At 51.0% G+C, this 21,857-nt stretch overlaps 1 protein-coding gene across 2 annotated transcripts; it reads left to right on the plus strand.

Moving 5' to 3' along the window:
- Positions 1-2,436: 2,436 nt before the first annotated feature.
- Positions 2,437-10,243, plus strand: NRSN2 (neurensin 2). 2 transcript variants are annotated; one of them, XM_036825914.1, is made up of 3 exons: positions 2,437-2,499; positions 5,195-5,389; positions 7,083-10,243. In XM_036825914.1, exons 2-3 carry the CDS (start codon positions 5,204-5,206, stop codon positions 7,506-7,508), a joined length of 612 nt encoding a protein of 203 aa, XP_036681809.1. In that variant the 5' UTR covers positions 2,437-2,499; positions 5,195-5,203; the 3' UTR covers positions 7,509-10,243. The 2 variants fall into 2 exon arrangements, with proteins under 2 accessions (XP_036681809.1, XP_036681810.1); XM_036825915.1 differs by lacking the exon at positions 2,437-2,499 and adding an exon at positions 2,668-2,763.
- Positions 10,244-21,857: the final 11,614 nt, after the last annotated feature.

Genomic DNA, 21,857 nt, shown 5'->3' on the forward strand with positions numbered 1-21,857 from the left:
CCCTCCTCACCCATAAACAATAAAAATAGTAGTAACAATAATAGTAGTAACAATGACAATAGTGTATTGAGTTCTTATTCTGTTCCGGGTGCTTTGCTAAGTGTTTTATATACACATCTCATTTCACTCTTATAACCCCTCTGAGACGCAATTGCTGATATTATCTCTATTTTACAGTTAGGGAAACAGGCTCAGAGCATTGAGATCATGTAAGCAGAGAGTGACAGAACCAGGGATTCAAATCTGGATCTAACTGCAGAGTTCAACTCACAAACACCAACCTGCATCTCTTCTCAGTGGCCCTCCTCCTCTCCTTCCGCGGGTCTCAGAGGGCACTGGATCCTTCCTACGCTGCTGGCTCAATGCCAGACCATCCACCTATACATTTGACCTCATCCCTTCCAATCACCTCCCCAACCTCAGCCATCCCCTCTCTCATATCATCGGAGCTGAAGCTGATTCTAACAGATGTGGAGTAGAATCACCTGGTTGCTTCTTTGTTCACTTGTCTGATGCTTGAACTGGGATGACTCAAAGGCCAAGCTCAGTTGGGATGGTGGTGACTTCTGTGGGTTCTCCATGTTATTTTGGCTTCCTCTTAGCATGGCAGCCTCGAGGCAGGCAGACTTCTTGCATTAGCACCTCAGGTCTCCAAGAGCTAGAGTTCCAGGGGGAGTGCCTGTCCTTTCATGTCCTGGCCTCGGAAGTCAGAGCATCACTTGCACCATACTCTATTGGTTGAAGCAGTCATCAGCTCACCCGAGATACAAAAAGAGGGTACCTAGATCCCACCTTGCTGTAGGAGAAGTGCTAAGGAATTTGCAGCCATGTTTTAAAACGGCTGCAGTTTGTTTCCAATCTCTTGCTATTCCTGCACTTCATTGTACCCCCCCCACCACCAACAACTCTTGAATCCATTCATTTCTGTGCAAGCCCACTAGGCCAAGACATCGTCATCTCTGACATGGAGCCTCCTAACGGATTTCTTTCCTACCTCGCTTGAGCTTTCTATCCTGTTCTTCCCAGGGATCGACAGCCAGAGGGATCTTTTCAGAGTGCAGATCAGATCACACCCCTCCCCTCTTTACAACGCTTCCATGGCTCCCTACTACTCTTGGGTTGAAGTCCAGACTCCTTATCTTGGCTTGTGAGGCCCTGAAGGATCTCACGTCTGCCTGCCTCTCCAGGTTCATCTCCTGTCACATGGGAGGGCTTCAGTCTTGAGCTCTAGGAATTCCTCTCCCTCCCTCTCTCTCTCTCTCTCTCTCTCTCAGACACACACACACACACACACACACACACACAGAGTTAAATGGGTGTAGTACATATATAGCACTTAGAGAAGTACTTTGCTTACACTCAGCATCATATATTTGCTATTTTTATTAGTCTGTGTTCAGTAGGTGTTTACTGAGCTGCCTGCTCAATGCCAAGTGCCCTGTGAGGCTTGGGGATACAACAGTGAAGGAACAGGATGTGTCTCCACCTTGCAGAGTTTATGCATCCCTGTGTCCCCGGCCCACAGCCCGAGGAGAGACGGAACGGACACTCAGGGCACAAAAGCACGTGCGCACAATGGTGCCTGAAGAAGCTTGGAGAGGTGTGGTGACTTTGCCAAGCCCATAGAGTGAATGTGGGACAAAGCCAAGGCTGTGGGTGGGCACACGACAAGGAATGAAGTAGACTCAGCTGCCTGGCAAGGGCTGGCTCTCCAGGGAGATGGGCCAGAGGACACACTGTCCAGGACGGAGCTAGGGGTAGGTTGGGAGAGAGAACAAGGGAGGATCCTTCCAGAAGGGAAAGGACTTGTCTCTCCCAACAGCTTCTCTCCAACCCCAGCTCCCTTCTCAAGATAAGGGGCGCTGATCCTCAGCAAGGGGTAGGGGCTCGAAGAGGGAGAGAATGGAGAGAGGATGGGGGACTCAGTGAGAGGGTGAGGACTGCAGCCAGATAAGGGGCTCCTGACGCAAGCAGGAGGGGACTTCCTGGTAGGGACCCGGCAGGAGAGAGGTGGGGCTCAACGAGAGAGCCAGCAGTCTGTGAAGAGGATGGGGGCGCAGCCAGTAGATGAGCGTTTGTACACTGGGGTGAGGGCTCCATGAGGGGGATGGAGGCCCAGAGAGGAACGGAGGATACAGTGCGGAAATGAAGGCTCAGTGAAGTCAAGGGTCTTCAGTCAGAGGGTTGGGAGATTGAGGGGGTGATGGGACAGTCAGACGAGGAGTTTGAGGGACTGCATGAGTGGGTGGGGTCGAGGGATATGATGGGGTCCCCGCGAGGGGCCTGGGGTCTCAGAGAGAGAAGGGAATTCTTGGAAGGGGACCGGGGCTCGCAATCCTGCAGGGGTCCGAAATCTGCAGAGCCAGCCCTCAGGGCGGGCCGGCGCCCCCCCACCCCCGTGTCACCCCCGCCCCCCAACTGCGGCGCAGGCGCCAACACAACCCGCTTCTGCTCTGCTCGCGTTCCCGCTCCCGCTCGGCGGAGACTGCGGACGGAGAGGTGAGCTCAGCTCTGCCCCACGCTCGGCCCGACCCCCACCCCGCCTCCTCCCAGGATCTGGAGAGCCCCCACCCCTGCCGCGTCCCCATCCCGGCCGTGTCCCGCCCCGGGCAGGACGGCGGCGCCCCGGCCCTGGTGTGCCTCGGGCAGGACGGCGGCGCCCCGGCCCTGGTGTGCCTCGGGCAGGACGGCGGAGCCCCGGCCCTGGTGTGCCTCGGGCAGGACGGCGGAGCCCCGGCCCTGGTGTGCCTCGGGCTTTGCGAGGTAAGCTCTCAGGGAAGTAGCAGGGGCAGAGGTCTCGCCAGCCCGACGCCCGGAGACACTCCAGGGTTGGTAGGTTGGGCGGAGGCCTCAGAGGACAAGACCCCACCCACCTCTCTGCAGAAAACCCATTCCCGCCCCTCTTTGCCTCAGTTTCCCTCTAGGGGAAAGGATGCACTTAATCTCGACCGGAGAACTGGTGGTCGGCTCAGAAACAGTGTGCGGTGGGGGCGGGGGAAGCTGGCCTGATTTCTCTGGCCTCACCCCCCAAGACAGCGTCCCTTCAGGCCTGAGCGACACTGGACGCCGGAGTGCGCGGGTCTGGGGGTCTGCGAAGGAGAACCGAGCGAGGCCCCATAAAGACGAGAGATTCCACCCATCTTCGGGCCCTCGCGCCTGACACCGCTCGCCTCCTAGCCGCAGCCTCCACCCCTCGGACCCAGTAGCTCCCTCCTCTTCCCTCTCCCTGCTCACGGAGCCCCTCCCGCATCCCGCCTAAGGACAGCTCCCAATCAGCTCCTTGGCAACCCTGGTCCGGGGCTCTCAGCATCCTCTCCCACCTCCCCCAGACCGCCGGTCCGCCTCCCGGCAACCCTAAAAGGAAGGGGAGGGGCCCGGTCGAGGGGGAGGCAGCGTCAAGGTCACCTTCCTGCTCCGATGCCAGCAGGATCGGGCGATGTATATTTGGAGGAGAGGGACAGTGAGCTGCAGGGGAGGAGGAGCTAACCCAGGCCTATGATCCCTGAGCTCCCGCCCCGCCCCGTCCCCTAGGATCTTCGGTTAATGGTCGTTGCACTGATGCCCACCGCCCCGCCGGCCGGGGTGAGGAAGCTGAAATCTCCCGGGTTGGTGCCCGCTCTGGCCACACCCTCTGCAGAGCCCCACCCCTCCCCCTCCCCCATTCCCTCGAGCTCCGGCTCTTTCCCCCACCTCTCGCCCTCTTCTTTCTCTGTCTTTCGCTTTTGATCTCTGCCTTTCCCCATTGTATGTCAGTGGGGGTGGGGGGGTATTGTCTCTTACCCCTTTTCCCTTTCTTCCCCTGAGTTTCGGGTGAGGGCTGTGGAGAGCTGTGATTTATAGACAGGCTTTAACGCAGCACTTCTACGTGCTGGTGTGGATCCATAGAATTACCTCCAGCACACACTGTGGCTCTGTGTGTGTGTGTGTGTGTGTGTGTGGTGTGTCTGAGTGTCCGTCTCTTTGTGCTGTGTGTCTAGCTCTATGTGTCTCTATGTGGTATATGTGTGCCTGTCTGTATATGTCTGTGGTGTTTGTGTGTCTGTGTTGGTGTGTGTGTATGTGCATCTATCTGTGTATGTCTCTGGTGTGTGTGTGTGTTTCTCTGTGCTGTGTGTTTGTGTGCTGGTGAGTCTCTCTACACAGGGATCTGAGGATCACATCTGGAAATGAGAGGGGACTAGAAATTTGTCTTATCCTTCAGTGTAAGCACATTGCTTCATTTTGTTTGAAGCTGCTCAGAGGGACTGAGGGCCATCATGGGATGGGGGGAGCCCAGTCCTTCCCCAGCAGCCCCCACCCCCTTTGCTTTTAGTCCTAAGGATGTTTGGATACACAAGTACCTTCCATTCCCTACGCCCCAGTGTCTCCATTTGTGAAAAGAAAGGTCCTTAGATAGGTTTCTTTAGAAATCTAACGTTGAGCCTAAGAACACCTAAGCCTGAGGACCCCTGACTTTCACCTTCTGTGGAGTCAAGATTCCTTGGGACTTGGAGATCGTTGCCTTCTGAGGGGCAGCCCTGGGGAGGGATCTTTTAGGACCTTGCAGCTTGGGGAGCTCCACCCGATTGGACGAGTGTCAACAGTGACACTTTCAGCCCAGAATACCTTGAAAGGCAGGGAAATTAAGGGGAAGAGATTTGGAGAGGAGATGGGGATAAGAAGCTCTCACTCTAGACATGGGACTCGAGAAGTTCAGGATAAAATAATAATGAAGAAATTACAGTAATAATAGTCACAGAAGCTATCATTTCTTGGCACTGGACACAATAACTGTATAAAGCAAGTATGATTATCAGCTGTGTTTTACAGATGAGGAAACTGAGGCTTAGAGAGGTGAAAGCACTTGTCTGACATCACACAGCCAGGAAGAAGTGGTGATCCTGGATTCCAATCCAGGCAGCCAGGCTCCAGAACCCACAGTTCCAGCCACTGGGTGGCCTCCACAGTAAACATGCAAATTTATTGCCACCAACAAATTGCCAGGCTGTGGGCTAAGCACTCAGTGCCTTGGCTCATTCTCACTATACTCAGACAGGCCAGGATTCCAGAAGGACAGGCTCTGCTATGAGTGTGAGCTCTCTAAAATGGGTGGAGAGGTGAAAGTAGCACAAAGATTCAGGGGGCCTTGGAGAATCACCATGGGCAACCCTCACTGCCCCCTCCCTCTGTCCACTGCACCTGGCCTACCCCACAGGGACCCAGGATGCCAAGCTGCGAGCGTCCCTGTGGCTGCAGCCGAGGCCCCAACGTGGAAGATGGCAAGTGGTATGGGGTCCGCTCCTATCTGCACCTCTTCTACGAGGACTGTGCAGGTACCCCCCTCAGCGATGACCCTGAGGGGCCTCCTGTACTGTGCCCTCACCGACCTTGGCCCTCACTGTGCTGGAAGGTAAGGTGGGAGGAGGAGCAATTCCTGTGATTTCCTGTGGTTTCAGGGAGGAGGTGGGATCAGTGGATAGAAAGAAAAGGGGCTGCGTAGCAATTAGGAGTCTTGCATGTTCAAGCAAGAGGAAACCCAACTCAAATGAGTTTCAACAATAAAGGGAAAATATTGCTCATTTTATAGAAGAGACCAGAGGTTGGGTGCCTTCAGGCAAAGTTCGCTCCAGCAGTTCAAAGCATCACACTGAGGACTCAAGATTTCCTTCAGGCTCCCCATGGTACCCCCATCCTTGCAGCCCATTAGTTTGAGGCTCTCCCCATGTGTTCTCCAGATGACTGCTCCCAAGCTGACCCTCAATCTCTCACTCCACACCTTCCAAGGGAAATCAGAATTTCATCCAGTATTTCTTTCAGAAAAGAAACAATGCTTTTCACATCCAGAAGTCCTGGCAAGTATTGCATTGGCTCTGATTGGGTCACTTGCCCAGCCCTGAACTAATTACTATGGCCAGAGGGATGGTATATGCTGACTGGCAGGAAGAAGGGTTCACCTCACTTAAATCTTCCTGTGGCTTCCCAAAGATATACTGGGGGACTGTTGCCAGGACAGTAGAAGATGTGAGAGAAACGAACAGTCAATGTCCATACCAGCCATGGAGAGCGGTCAGTTAGGGAGCACCATGTGAGTAAAGGCATGGAGGTGGCAGTGAGCTGGGTCCCTACAATGCTCTTTCATAAATACTGTAGGAAGCCTGAGACAGAGGGTTCCTCCTCTCTGCTTTCAAAAGGCTTCACTCTAGTGGGAAGGCGAGGTGCCAACCTGCACAGTGAATGCACAACCTCAGGCCAGGTGTGCAGAGGATGGCAGGAGAGGAAATGCCCTCAGTGCCTGGGGTGATCTGGGAAGACTTCCAGGAGAAAGTATGTATTTTAAGTTTTTGAGCATCTTCTTATTGTCAAGCAGTGTGCTAGGCTCTTGGAGACACAGAATTTAAGACGATGTGGTCCCTGTCTTTGAGGAGCTCCTAGCTGTGGTTCATTTAGTCATTCTGAAAACATTCTCTCAGCTACTGCTGTGTACCAGCACTGTGCTAGGCATGGAAGACACCTTGGGAGCCCAACCAGGCAGTCTCTGATCTCATGGCCTTCCCAGCTCTCAGTCCAGTGTAGCAGGCAGACAGACATCACTTACATAGTAACCAAGGTACACGTCCAGGTGTGCACCAAAGTGAGTGCACTGACGAGCAAATGGGCACAGCGTTTGCATGAGTGCAGAGCTGGGGACTTGACCCAGTCCAGGGGCATCCTGGAAGGCTTCCCTGAGGAGGTGAGGTTTGAGATGCATGTGATCTGAGGGATGTGTAGAAGTTAACCCAACAGAGGGATAGAGGTAAAGGGTAGATGGGACAGGGGGATAAGATGGGACCCAAATGATGATTCAGGGGGACTCAAGGCTGGCAGAAGAAATCCACTGCTAGGTGGGAGCTGAAAGGGAAATTAATTCAGAGACCTCAAGATTTCAAATAGAACATGACAGTTTGTGCCCTTGTCAATTAGATCCTAGCAGGTGTGTCTATGATCCCATCTTTTAAGGTTGGACCAAGGGGTTACCTTTAAGTCCAATTGGGATCCAAGGTGATCCCTTGGCCTGGGGCCCCAGCTGACCCTGACTGCTTCCCAATCTGTCTGCTTCTCTCCAGATCAGCTTATCCTCAGGTACCCTGCTTCTGCTGCTGGGTTTGGCAGCCCTGACCACTGGCTATGCAGTGCCCCCCAAGTTGGAGGGCATCGGAGAGGGCGAGTTCCTGGTGTTGGATCAGCGGGCAGCCGACTACAACAAGGCCCTGGGCACCTGCCGCCTGGCAGGCACTGTGCTCTGCGGGGCAGCCGGGATCTTGCTGGCCATCTGCATGTTCTGGGCCATGACTGGCTGGCTGAGCCAGGACCCCAAGGCAGAACCCTTGGACACTGAAACCGATGGCCACATGGAGGTCTTCGGGGATGAGCTGGAGCAGCAGTTGTCCCCCATTTTCCACGATGCCAGTGGCCGGTCTTGGTTCTCACCACCCGCCAGCCACTTCGGGCAATCCTCTGTGCAGACCATCCAGCCCAAGCGGGACTTTTGAGCTGCCCTCACGGCCAGAGGAAGAGCCAGGCCTGGGGTCTGGACCCTTCCTCCTCCCCACCACGTCCCACCTTCCCATTGTCTCCCTAACTTCTCCCTTTCAACGGGGCCCCTTCCATCTAAGCCCCCAGAAAGCCCAACTCCAGGTCAGAAAGTCTGGAGCTCACATCTCTGTGTCCCCCTCCCAGGGGTAGGGCCCTAAGTCCTCCAAGATGCCAGCCTTCCCCGAGTCCCCCCAAAACTTCCCACCCATTCCTCCTTTCCAAAGCCATTCAAGGGCAGAAAACTCCCTCAACCTATCCTCACTCTTTCCTCTGTATGACCTTGGGCAAACCCCTTACCCTTTCAGACCATCAGTTCCTGCCTCTGCACTAATGAAGGGTTTGGACCAGATTCTAGAGTTACATGACTTTCTTTTTCTCCCCAGGATATAAGTATTACCTTCTATAGGCAAAGGTAAGGGGAGGGGTAGTGGGGTCATTCTTATCCACTGACCCCTCCCTCTGTCAGCTGCACCAGGAGGCCTCAGGATGGGTCCAAGATGCTCACTTGGACCAGGATGGTGCGAAAACATTTACTCCTTACAGTATGTTTTCTATACATCTTGACATCAGAGCCCCCAGTCCACCCCATCCTGAACTATTACTAACCCCAGTTTACAGATGAGGTGGCCGAGGGAGGCTGGCAGTCCGCAGGAACTCGGACCCACGTCTGTAGACTCCTGGAACAGATCTTGTTCCACAGTGGGAGCAGGACCCCACACCTTCCTGGCTTCCAGGGGACCCCCAAGGGTGGCACAGTTTCGTCCCAGAGAGACTAGCTGATGCCTAATGGTCCCAGGTGGCTCAGAAGATATTTTGGACATGCATTTAAATGGTCTCTAAGAGCCAGGGGGCAGGAGAACTGGGATGTCTTTGCCCCTCAGAGTCCACCCGCCTAGAAACCATCACCTACAGGTCCTGACCTCACCCTGTACAAATGTGCCCTCCTGGAGGCACCAACCCCTCCATCCTGCAGGCTCCCCAGCCAGATGCATCATCTCTGTTCTCTACCACTAGGGGGAGCTCCAAGACAGCTGGAGAGAGATGCCCAAGGCTCATGCCTCTACTCTCCCCCTTTAGTCTCAAGGTGGTGGGGATGGGGGTGGGGGCAGCCCTCCTGGGAGGGTCCTCAGTCCTCCTTCACAAAGCAGGCCCTACTGCCCCGCCCCATTCTGCACCCTTCCACCGCCCCCCCACCCCCACCTTGCCTTTCAATAAACAGCTGGGATGGATACTGACTTTGCTTCTCTTCTCCCTGACCACCAGGGCCTGGGGAGGGAAGAAAGAAACTGCTATGAGCACCTACTGTGTGCTGGGCACTTAAATCCATTATTTCTCGTTTGCTCCTCACGATAATCCTTTGAGAAAGTGGATGATTATCTTCATTTTACAGATGAGATGAGAAATTTCTCAGCCTTCTTGACAAACTTCTGTCTCCATCCCTGAGAGGGATGTGAGGAGGGGGTCTAAGAGCCGGAGCTGGAGCCAAAGGTGGGATCTTTTCCAGGAAGATAAGAACAGTTAACCTCCACTAGCACTCACTGGGGGCCAGGCCTTGTTCTCAGGGCCTCACAGACATGAGTTCGTTTAACCTTCACAACCACCTAGGTGGGGACTATTATTCCCAAATCTCACTCCCAGGCTCCAGGCTTGGATTTCCACCTGAATTCACCTACATGTTGAACCTCAACTCAACTTTCCCGAACTGTTCTCCTTTCCACCCCTCCCCTTCCAGACCTGCCCCTCCTATGCTGCCCACTCCTGAGAGAGTGGCAGCTCCGGCCAAAGCCTTGAAGTCATCCTTGACGTCATCCTTGACTCCTCTCTTTCCTCACAGCCTGAATCCAAGCCACCAGCCAGTCCTGTCAATTCACCCTTGGAAATGCACCCGGTACCTCAGTGCTTCTCGCCATCCTCAAGGCCAGCTCCCTGGCTCTCATCTGGATTATTGCACAAGCTTCTCCCGCCTCTCCCAGCTTCTTGCTTCTGTGCGCACACATGCATGCACACACGCACACACCACACCACACACACACACACACACACACACACATACACAGAGACTCTAATCTTTACAGAGCAGTCACACAGATCCTGGATGACATAGGTTAGACAGTGTCCCCTCTCTGCTTGGAACCCTCCCATGGCTCCCACCTTTCCCAGAGTAAAAGCCAAAATCCTCTCTGTGGTCTACAAGGCCTGACGTGATTTGCTGACACCCTTCTCCCACTTTCTTCCCCTGTGGCCTCAGCTCCCACCACTCTCCCCACTCCTGTCTCCTCTCCAGCCAGACCGGCCTCCTGGCTATTCCTTCAACATCAGGCACAGCTCCTGCCTGAAGCCTTTGCCTAGCCATTCCCTGCTGGTGTGTTCTTCCTCAGTTCAGCACTTGGTCAATCCCCCCACCTCCTTCAAGTCTTTGTGCAAATGTCACCTTCTCAGTGGAGACTTCCCTGAGCAGCCTATTTTTTTTTGGCCGTGGGATCTTCTTTCCCTGACCAGGGATTGAACTCGGGCTCTCCGCAGTGAGAGCGAGGAGTCCTAACCACTGGACCACCAGGGAATTCCTGCTGAGCAGCCTAGTTTAGAAGGTGACTATGCCCCCATTCCCTGTTCCCTGTGTACTTTGGGGTTTGTTTTTTTTTTAACTTTTTATTTTATGTTGGAGTACAGTTGATTAACAATGTTGTGTTAGTTTCAGTTGTACAACAAAGTGATTCAGTTATACATATACATGTATCTATTCTTTTTCAAATTCTTTTCCCAATTAGGTTGTTACAGAATATTGAGCAGAGTTCCGTGTGCTATACAGTAGGTCCTTGTTGGTTATCCATTTTAAATCTAGTAGTGTGTACATGTCAATCCCAAACTCCCTAACTCTCCCTCCCCCCCACCCTTCCCCCGGTAAATATAAGTTCCTTCTCTAAGTCTGTGAGTCTGCTTCTGCTTTGTAAATAAGTTCATTTATATCAATTTTTTTTAGATTCCGCATATAAGCGATATCATATTTCTCTTGCTCTGTCTGACTTACTTCACTCAGTATGACAATCTCCAGGTCCATCCATGTTGCTGCAAATAGCATTATTTCATCCTTTTTAATGGCTGAGTAATATTCTACTTTGGTTTTTTGCTTTCCTATAGCATTTACCACTTTTCAAATACCAGATAATTTACTTATGTGTTATAGCATCATTTGTTACCTGTCTACCCTTGCCACAGTACATGTTCCACAAGGGCAAGGATCTTTGCTTGCTTTGTTTACTGACATATCCCAAGTGCCTACAACAGTGCCTGCCACATAGTAGATGCTCGATAGAAATGTGTTGAATAAATTAATCCTAATTTTATAGATGAGGACAGTGAGGCTTAGAGACATTAAGCCATTTGCCCAAGATCAACAAGTAAATGCAGAGCTGGGATTCAAATGCAGACAGTCGGCTTGAGGAGGCCACAGCTTGGGCCCCTGCACTATGTTGCCCCTTGGTTTGAAGGCCCAGAGCTGGGGTCACAACATTAAGTGCCCACAAATGTATCCAGATGTTCGTCGCTCTGTGGAAATACGAGCATAGTGTTAATAGATTTTTTTTCAGAGAAGTTAAGAATCCAAAAAAATTTTTTTTAATGTATTTATTTTATTTATTTATTTTTGGCTGCGTTGGGTCTTCGTTGCTGCACATGGGCTTTCTCTAATTGCGGCGAGCGGGGGCTACTCTTCATTGCAGTGTGCAGGCTTCTCATTGTGGTGGCTTCTCTTGTTGCGGAGCACGGGCTCTAGGCACGCGGGCTTCAGTAGTTGCAGCACGTGGGCTCAGTAGTTGTGGCTCGCGGGCTCTAGAGCGCAGACTCAGCAGTTGTGGCGCACGGGCTTAGTTGCTCCGCAGCATGTGGCGTCTTCCTGGACCAGGGCTCGAACCCACGTCCCCTGCATTGACAGGCGGATTCTCAACCACTGTGCCACCAGAGAAGCCCTAGGAATCCAAAATTTTATATGAGTTGTATCCATTTTTAAACATTAGTATCTGTTTCAAAATATGACTGAGCACTGCTCACAACAAACATTTCCAGGGACAGCTTCAACCCATGAGCTGCTGTGTGTGACCTCTGACCTAGACGTTCTGGGTTAGCTCTCACAGCTGATCAGGACCAGGGAGAGAATTTCACACTGACAAAATGGCCCAGAAATCGGAGGTAGCTCCACTCCAGAATACCTATGTCACATAAGCTTTCCTTTCCAGCTGCCACATGGGAAACCAACCCTTGTCTGTAACCCCAATAAATCTCAGGCCTGCACACAGCCTTGTCCCCATAGAGCATCCCATTTTGGAGAAGCAGAATCCAATAACCAAAATTAATTCCCAATAATGCCAAATGTCACTGCAATCCTTGAAGAGTGTTGAAGGAGGTTCACTCTCATACTTTGCTAGTGGGGATGTGTACTGAGTTGAATAGTGTTTTCCAAAAGTTCATATCCACCTGGAATCTGTGAATATGACCTTATTTGGAAATAAAGTCTTTGGAGCTCTAATAAAATTAAAATGAGGCCATATTGGATTAGGATGGGCCCTAATCCAATAAACAGTGTCCTAATAAGAGGAGGGAAACTTGGATATGACACAGACAGAGGGAAGACAGCCACAGGAAGATGGAAGCAGAGGCTGGAGTGATGCATCTACAAGCCAAGGAACACCTAGGGTTGCTGGTTAACAGCCAGAAGCTAGAAGAGGCAAGAAAGGATTCTTTCCTAGAGGCCTCAGAGGGACCATGGCTTGCCGACCCCTTGATTTCAGGCTTCTAGCCTCCAGAACTGTGAAACAATAAATTTTTGTTGTTTTAGTTTATGGTACTTTGTACAGCAGCCCTAGGAAACTAACACAGGGTGTAAACTGGTACGATGTACAAGAGAGGCAGCTTGGCAGCATCAAAATGGGAAGTACACATGCCCTTTGACCCCTCCCTCTTGTGCAGATAGATCTGTAGGTTCAGTTCTACATGTTGGAACACTGCAGCATTGTAATAGAAAACACTTGGAAACAACCCACGTGTTTACTGATAGGGGGCTAGTCAGTCAATCATGGTAGATTTACATACTGGGATACTATGTAAAAGAATGAGAAAGCGCTTTATGTACTGATCCGAACTGATCTCCAAGTTAAATTGTTAGGTGAAAAGGTGCAAGGTGCACAACACTATGACTACCTTTAAACCACTTGTGTAAAAAGAAGAATAGTTATGGACATTGCTGGTATATTCATCAAATCTCTCTTGACTTCGGTTGCCTTTGGGGAGGGCACTGGGGACTGGGTGTATGGGTGGGGGTGGGAGGGACCCTTGCACCACATGCTCTCTCACCCATTTTGAATTTTGAACGGTGTGAATGTATTACATTTTTAAAAATAATTAATCTTAAAAATTTTTAAATAATATAATTGATTGAATACACTTAATAAATAGGGGAGAAGAGACAAATCTCCCTTTCAGAAGAATTTTAATTAATAAATACTGAAGGACTGAGAGAAAGCGAAATCTCCCTAAGCACACTACAGTAATCATTGCTGCAGTTGAAACCCACCAATGAATGCTAAAATGAACAGGTAAAACTTTAAGGTGAAACAGCAGATTTGTGTCGTTTCAAATTATCTTCCCTCCAGATATTTATTAACTTCCATGGGGGGTTTAACACATGCCCACAGCTCCTTTGAAGTTCCACCCTCCAGGCCGTGAAGCTTAGTTCCCCTCCCCTTGAGTGTGAGCTGGACTTGGCAACTTGCTTTCTGAATGTGGAAAGGGAAAAAGAGTGACTTCACAGTGGAGAAATCTGGCAGGCACTACCTTAAGCAAATGATCAAGTTTAGCATCTCCAAAAACAAGTTTAGTTGATTTTATGGACCCCTGAAGTGATGTGATGAGAAACACACCTCACCTGTGTGGTGTTCTTCCTCCAAATCCTTAACCTCAGCCTAATCACGGGAAAACCCAAATTGACGGACATTCTGCAAAACATGTGACAAGCACTCTTCAAAAGTGTCAAGGTCACAAAAACAAGGAAAGGCCAAGAAACTGTCACCGATTGCAAGAGAGCAAGAAGACATGGCTAAAGTGTATATAGAAACTTTCGGTACTGTCTGCCACTCTTCTTTCTATAAATCTAAAATTATTTTCTTTAAAAAGTTAAAAAAATAATACAATTGTTCTGGTCAAGACGGAGTAACAGGAATCAGGTTCACTCTTCCACCTGGAAGAACTAAGGAATGGACCAGGAAACCAATGCAGAGAGGGGCCTTATGATCACCCCAGCTCACCTCACTGAGAGAGTTTCCAGGCCGCGCCTAGATTTCCATTCTCTGTCTCGTTAAGTGAAGAAACAATTAGACAAAATCAGTAGGGGTATGGAAGACTTGAACAACACTATCAACCACCTTGACCTGATTGACATTTGTAGGGTGCGCCACCCAACAACACCAGAATACACAAGGCTTTGGGCTTCAGGGGCTCCTGAAGACCCAAGGGGCACACGGGGGCCCAAAATAGACTCAGAGCCCACAGCTGCCTCAAGGGTGCCTTCTAGTGTTCCTGCAAGGTGATGGCAGCTCAGCTTGACAGCTTCCCTCTACCTGCGGGAAGCTGTTTCCACCAGCCTGCATGCCCTCTCCTCTCTGAGGTGAGGAGATCTGGGAGAGGGAGGGAGGCTGATGGGCAGGGTCCACCTCTTTTTATCCCAGAGCCTGAGCGCCCAATGCATCACCACCCAGAGGCTGCCCCTCCCTCCTGAGGGCTTGCCTCCCCTCCCCCATCCCCGCTGGGGGTGGGCGGGTGTCTAGGTTATTTCTCAAGCCCAGATTCAAGGGAGCTCCTCCACCTCACACCCTACTGGATCAAAGAAGGGGTGACCTGGGGACACAGCCTGCCTCTGGCGGCGCTGTGCCAGGGCAGGGAGCTGAGATGCCCCAGGGTGAGAGAGAGAAACAAAGGGATATTCATATCGATGGGGAGGTGTTAGCGGAGGTGGGATGAGAGACAGCCCGCTGTGGGGCGTCCAGAAGGCAGGCGTTCAGCAGCAGTCATGCCCCAAACTCTTCATCCCAAATCAAGAGTGGGCTGTGAGTGAGGCAGTCTGCTGGGGTTCAGGTTTCTGTGTGAGCCTGAGCCTTTCTTAACCTCTAGGTTTCTTTGTCTCTAAAATAGGGACAAGGATACCAATCCCTTGAGATTGTTTGAAGACTTAAGGAGCTTACAGTCGTGCCTGACACCTAGAAGTGCCCGATAAATGCTAGCTGTTGTCAGGGAAGAGGGCAAATCTGAGGTTTAGAGTCAGCTGGCAATGCGCAGGTTCTAATTAGGGATGACTCAGACATGGTCCTGTCCTCCAGGGACTCATAATCTGGAGGACAGGACAGTCTTTGTAGGCAGACAATGGCGGTATAATAGAGCTAGTGCTGTAACTGAAGGACGAGGAATGTATCACAGGACAGACGCAGGGAGATTCAAAGAACAGCACACACCGCACTTGCCTGTGCCAGGCTCTGTACTCACCACTTCACATTAACTAACTCTTTTGGTCCTCAGACCTCTCTAAGGTGGTTGCCACTACCTCCGGTTCCCAGAAAAGGAAACCAGGCGCAGAGAGTTGAAGCATCCTGCCCAAGGTCGCACAGGTGAGATTTGAACCCCAACAGCCCAGCTCCAGAATGCCCCATAACACTGACATCCATAGCTGCAGAAGTGACCCAATCCCCACAGACTCTACCAGCTAACCAACCTGGTAAGGGATGGGTTTGTACTCATAACCCCTCACAGGTCCACAGACGCGGGCAAGCATGTGTGTGTCTACCCAGATAAACACCGATTCCTGCTGTGACGGGTAATCAGAAAATCCTCTGAAAACCACCCAGGAATGGTGTGCATTATTGGAAAAAATAATCAGCCCAAATGGCCTCACAGACACATGTCCATATGTACACTGGTGGGCCCATACACAAGCCCTTGAATAAACATGTTGCATGAGTGGGTACACACCAATATACACTCATGTGTACTCCCAACAGGCTGTAAGTTATTACGATGGCATCCTGTAGATACACTGACACACTCAGTGTGTACATGCACTTATTCTACTATTGATTTTTTTTAGCTGCCATGTCTTTTGAGCATCTACTATGTGTAAGTAAGTAAAGATAAGGCTCAGAGAAGTGAGGTGTCTTGCCCAAGGTCACACAGCTACTAAATAGCTGGGATCCAAACCCTGGTCCTGTGATACTAGGAAGTGGAGTTTCTTGCCACTGCTGTGCAGATGTGTTCATGAGTGAACAGATGTGCTGTGGTGGGATTCCTACATGGACACCCCCTGTGACCTTGGACACATCACGTTCTGTTCCAGGGCACACCGTCACACGTCTGTTCACAGGTGTGCTCCATGGGTGTGTGTGGTGATGGGCCCAGTGACTCTGGTCCTGCTCCAAGTCTCAGCCTGGGTTGATGTCAATCAAGGGCTGTGAGCTTCCAGTCTCAGCTTCGCCAAGCCCCAGAGCACATGATTCAAAACCAAACCCTGGGCATCAGGCCATCAGGAGCCTGATGATGGAAGAACTTATAGGGTTTCATAAGCGTCTGGCCTGGGACGTGTGGTCAGGGCAGGGAGAAGGAGGGAGGAAAACAGAATGTCCACTGGGTGTGCACCCAGGCAGGGTCCAGGACTGGGTTTGGCAGGAGAAGAGCTGCCAGGACTTGGCATCTAATGGGCACTTCGTGAATGCAGGCTGTGGGAAGGAGGGAGGAAAGGGTGAGGGAGGGAGCAGCTCTGCCCCATCCTGGAGGCCCTGAGTGAGTGAGTGAGTGAGTGAGTGAAGGAAAGGGTAATAAGTTAATGATGGAAAGAGGAAGGGAATGAATTTATCGTCTCCACAATTCTTGAGCGCCTCCCCTGGGCTGGGCTTGGGCTGGACACTGGGATGCTCGGTGAACAGGGCGGACACAGTCCTGCCTTGCAAGGCTGAGCGCTCCCGTGAGGCCAGTCAGGCCAGGGGATTGGGAGGACCCTTGACCCTCAGAGTGGCTCAGCCAGTGTGAGCAGTCCTCAGCGTGCTGGGGGAGCAAGAGGGTGCAAGAGAGTTTGTGTGTGCGTGCACATATGCACCAGCGCCTGGAAGCCTGGTGTCCGCCGATGCGTGTGTCCCGTGAGCACAAGTTCAGCCTCCTCCTTCTTCCCCTCCCAGGCCTCCACCTGCCCCTGTCCTGCCTACATCGAAGCTGCTCCCTCCTTCCAATCAGCCTGCACCCTGGACCCCAGGGCTAAAGACCTCCCAGCAGAGAGACCCCCAGTGGCCCTCAGCGCCAACCTCTCTACCAGGAGCCCCAGAGTTGTGAGGAACACATGCAGCCCAAAGCCACCTCCCTAGTGCCATGTGCAAGGGGTGTGCCCAGGCGTGTGCCCCGCATCCCAAGCACCGGAAATGCTCCAGGGAGGCCCAAACAGGTGTGCGAATGACACCTTGGCCACTGAGCCCCCATTCTTGGCACAGGCACTGTGCTAAGTGCTTTGGAGACACACTGACCAGCCGGGTGACCTTAGGCATGTCAGACTCTGTGATCCTCAGCTTCTAATTTAAAAAATAGGTTGATAATAACCACTTCCAATCTTATCTCAATACATGATGATTATTTTTCCTCGGTCCTTGTCTTCCCAGCTATACTGTCTATTCCTCAAGAGCAGCCACTGGGTCTCATATCCCTGTTTCTCCCATGATGCAGCATCACACGGGACTCAAGTAAATAGTCAGTGTAAGGATGGCTCAGTGAAGTTGTTTATTCCTCATAAATAATCATGTTAGCCCCTAGCATTTACATAATGATAATAACCAGCAATATTGAGTTTTATTACATGTCAGGCATTGTACTTGAGCACTTTGCATTCATTCATTCAATAGTTATTAATTGAACACCTAGTAGGTGCCAGGTTGTGTGCTAGACACGGGGGTGCGGCATCCCTGCCCTCAGGGTTCTTCCTTTCTGGTGGGGGCAGGAGGGACAGACAATTTAATACACAGAGATCATTTCAAGCCTTGACAAGTGCTATGAATAAAATAAGACGGAGTTATGGCTTAGAGACAGACCGCGGGAACTGGGGTGGGGCGCGGTACTTTGTGAGTGGTCAGGGAGGGCCTCTCGAGGAGGTGACATTTGACCTGAGACCTGAAGGAGGAGAAGGAGGAGCCTGGGAAAGTTCCAGGCAAATGGAACAGCCAAGGCAAAGGCCTTGGCTCAGAGTTTCTCGCTACTCCCCCGTGTATGAACATCACAGCATTTTTTGTTACAGCAAAAGACTGGAAATAATGACATGTTCATTCACAAGGGATGGTTGCAGTAAACTAGTACATCCCCACAACAGAATATTACAAAGCTGAAAAGGAAAACAAACAAGAACGACTTTCTGAACTGATGAGGAATAATCCCCAAGACAAATTGTTAAATAGGAAGAAAAAAAGTAACCTGAAGGACTGAATGTATGCCCCCATCTGTGTAAAAAGGGGAAAATAGTCATAACTTATGTCTTAAAGGAAACAAGAAAATTGGTTGCCTGCAAAAAGAGGAGACAGGAATGGGAGGGAGACTTTTCAAGTACGACCCCTTGTACCTTTTGAATTTTGAGCCAAAATGTAAATAAATAAAAATATTTTCAAATCTGTCCTCTTGAAAATGCCATGTTCTCACACATTTCCTTCTCCCAGTTAAATTCCATCCCCCGGACAGATCCTGGAAGAGAAAAAACCTGTCTCAACCTGTCTGCCAAGACAGGAAGCCCAGATGTGAATCCTGGTTCGCTTGCTGGCCCATCGGGTGACCTCAGGCAAGACACCTCCTCTCTCTGGTTTATATTAGATGACACCCAGATATTGCCCCAGCTCTGGCATTCTGTGCCCTCCTGCTAGACCAAGCACCTGGAGGGCAGGCACCCTGTTTTCTTGCTCTTTAACCCATTCAATTAACTTAAACTGAGTAGCTACCATCGCCAGATTCTGGGTTCTCCATTTCTTTCCCTCCACCCCACATTCCAGCGCCTGGCATGGGAGTTGGTACCCTGTAGAGGTTCAGGACAAACTTCTTAGCTTATGAATAAGGAATGGATGTTTGGGCAGATGCATGGTGAATGGTGGATGGACAAGTAGATGGTAGATGGTGGTTGAATGGATTTATGAATAAATGGTAGATGGATGGATCTTTAAGACAACAGCCTTCCCTTGATCCTGCAGTCTTACACACAGCTACCGTTCATTTTTTACTCTACTTTGTAGCAAAGGTTTTTTTGAAAAAAATTGTCTGTACTCACTGTCTCTGATTCCTCTTCTCTCTAAAATCTATTTGGATCATACTTCTAGCTGCCCATCCCATCCCCATTGAAACTGCTCTTGTCAAGGCCACCTAGTTACCAAATTCAATGCTCAATTCTCAACCTTCATCTTCTTGACTGATCGATAGCTTTTGACACAGTTGAACACTCCCTGCTCCTTGAGATACCTTCTCTCTTCACTTAGCATCCAGGCCTCTACACTCTCCTGGCTGTCAGAAGGACACTCCTCACGGGGCACTCCTTGGCTTCTCCCCAACCCTGCCTGCTGGAGTGGTCCAGGACTCAGTCGCTGCTGCTCTCATCCAGCCTCATGTCCATGACTGCAGATCTATAGCTTCAGCTCATATCTCTCCCCTGAACTCCAGTGCCTACATCCAACTGCCTACCCAACGGCTCCTCTACAATGTCTAAAAGACATCTCAAACTCAGCACAACCAAAGCTGAATCTCTGGTTCTCCCCCGAACACCTTGCTCATCTCACCTGATAGCAGCTCCATACTTGCAGTTGTTGAGGCCAAGAAAGCTTGGGGGCATCCTTGACAAACCATTTCCCCTCACATTCCACATCTGAAACATCAGCAAGCCTGTTGCTTTAAAATATACCCAGAATCAAATCACATCTCACCACCTGCATAGCTACTGCCCTGCTCTGAGCCACCAGAGTTCTTCAACAGAATTATTGCAACACTGCTCCTCTCTCTCCAGAGACTTTTCAAAGGCCTCCAAAGCCCCAGATGGTCTGAACACTCATTTACCTCTCTGACCTCATCTACCACCACCTCCCTTCACTTGCTCCACTCCAGCCATACCAAACAGGCTTCCCCTTGGAGACTTTGCATAAGCCATTCCCCCTGCCTGAACAATGTGTCCTCCAGACAGTCTCATGGCATCCACTGGACCACCCTACCTACTGCTTACCTCCACCCTGCCCTCTTGATCCTCTTTCCCCACACTTTTCCTTTTTTTTCTTTTTTTTTCCCCCTAGCACCTATCACCCTCTAACATACCCTAATACTTTAAGTATGTCTTATGTTAATTATTTCTTGCATATTTTCTTTCTACTGGGATGTAAGCATTTTTTTGTTATTACATCATCTGTTACATCAGATATATACATGTTATTTTCTCTGCAGTATTTCCAGCCTTTAGGACAGTGTTTGGCAGGTAGTAGGTACTCAATAAATATTTGTTGAATGAATATATAAATGGTTTGATTGATGCTGGAGAGATATATAGGTGGTGGGAGTTTGGATGGGTGATGGTTGAATGGAGCATAGATGGAAGAACAGAGAGATGGTAGGAGAAAGTTGAATGGATAAACAGTGGGGAATGGGTTACACATGAATGGTAAATGGATAGATGAGGGATGAATAAATAGGTGGAGGGATTTAATTCATTCAGCTACTATTTACTGAGTAGTTACCATGTGTCAGGCACTATACCAAGTACTGGAGATATGCTGGTGAGCCAAACCAGCAGGTGCCTACCCTAAGGGGGCTTACAGCTTAGTGGGGGAGACAAATATATATATATATAATTATGTATAATAAAATATATGTATAATTCCAAATTATAATATGTGCTATGAAGGGAAAGAACAGGATGCTCTGAGAGAGAAAAATATGGATGAGCAATGGAAAAATGGTCAATAAATGGGAAGATGGAGGTAGATAGGACTTGGGCTGAGTTGCTTTATATTAATGGTCCCAGCCTGCCAGGCACACCATCTGTTTCCAGACCCAGGGCCTCCCCACACCCCACCTGTATCTCTAACCTCAGAGACACTGTCCTCTCTCTCCCTGCACTGACTCAGCACCTGCCCAGCCCCTCCCCAGTGCCTGCCTGACTCCACATCCAGCCCCCACCCTGCTGAGTCACAGTCTTGGGCTAGTCAGAGGACAGCTCCATGGGGCCCCCAGTTCAACCCAGCCCCTTGGCCAACCTCATCCTCGGAGGGGGTAAGATGCCCACAAGGGAGGCCGGCAGGTGCCAAGCTCTTGATGCCTGGGCCTGAGCGCAGCTCCTGGTTCTCAGGAGAGTATCTCTGACCAGGCCTGAGGTGAGAGTTGGGCTTATGTGGGGACTGGGGTCAAGGGTAGTGGATTAGAGCTGAGTCTGTCTGCAGGACTATACCTCAGTCAGGAGCTGGCCTTGGAATTTAGGTCAGGGGTCAAGATGGGAGAAGGTGGGTGCCCCGTCAGCGACCAAGTCAGCACTCAGCCTGGGACCAGGGTCAGGATCTAGCCATGGCTGTGGGCAGTGATCAGGGCTCAGGCTACATCTGAAGGTTCAGGTCAGGGTTTAGTCAGAGTCCCCAGTCAGGGAATAGGGCTCAGTCTATGACCAGTAAGAATCCGGGCTCAGTCAGTGTCCAGGGCACTGGCCTAATCTCCTCTTTGTCCAGGGAGGGGCTGAGTGGGTGGGTTGACCTGGACTGGTTGAGGAGCAGCTTCCAGCCTAATTTCCATCACCCGGAGGGATGAGCAGCACCTGCCCCAAACCCTCCCCTCCGTCCTCTGGCCCTGGCTAGGTCAGGCCCCAGGGGCCAAGTCTGGCTCAGTGTCTCCAACAAGGCCTAAACATCCTCACTCTGGTACCCCGGGGGCCCCAGGCTAGGGGTGGGGTGGGGGTAGGGCTGTGGGGCAGGGCTCTACGCCTGACCCAGGAGGGCGCCTTGCGCAAGGCTTTCTGATGCAACTGGCTGCTGGCTGAACACCTGGGCACCCCCCACTCCACACCCTGCAAGCTTTTCGCAGAAAGGGAAGGGCCAGGCAGTGGCCTGGATTGAACACACATAATCCCTTTCCTTCCCTGGCCCTGGTGGCCTCAGGACAGGAAGGAGGCAGGTCAGAAAGAAGGCAGGGCAGGAATCAGATGATTCAGCAACCCAACTCAGCAGGACTCCAGTATCAGGAGGGGGTGGATCTGGGGCTCTCTCCTCCCTGCAGTGGGAAGGTAAAGGAGGGAG

The sequence above is a fragment of the Balaenoptera musculus genome, chromosome 15 (assembly GCF_009873245.2).
Source record: "Balaenoptera musculus isolate JJ_BM4_2016_0621 chromosome 15, mBalMus1.pri.v3, whole genome shotgun sequence".
In the NCBI taxonomy this organism is placed as follows: domain Eukaryota; kingdom Metazoa; phylum Chordata; class Mammalia; order Artiodactyla; family Balaenopteridae; genus Balaenoptera; species Balaenoptera musculus.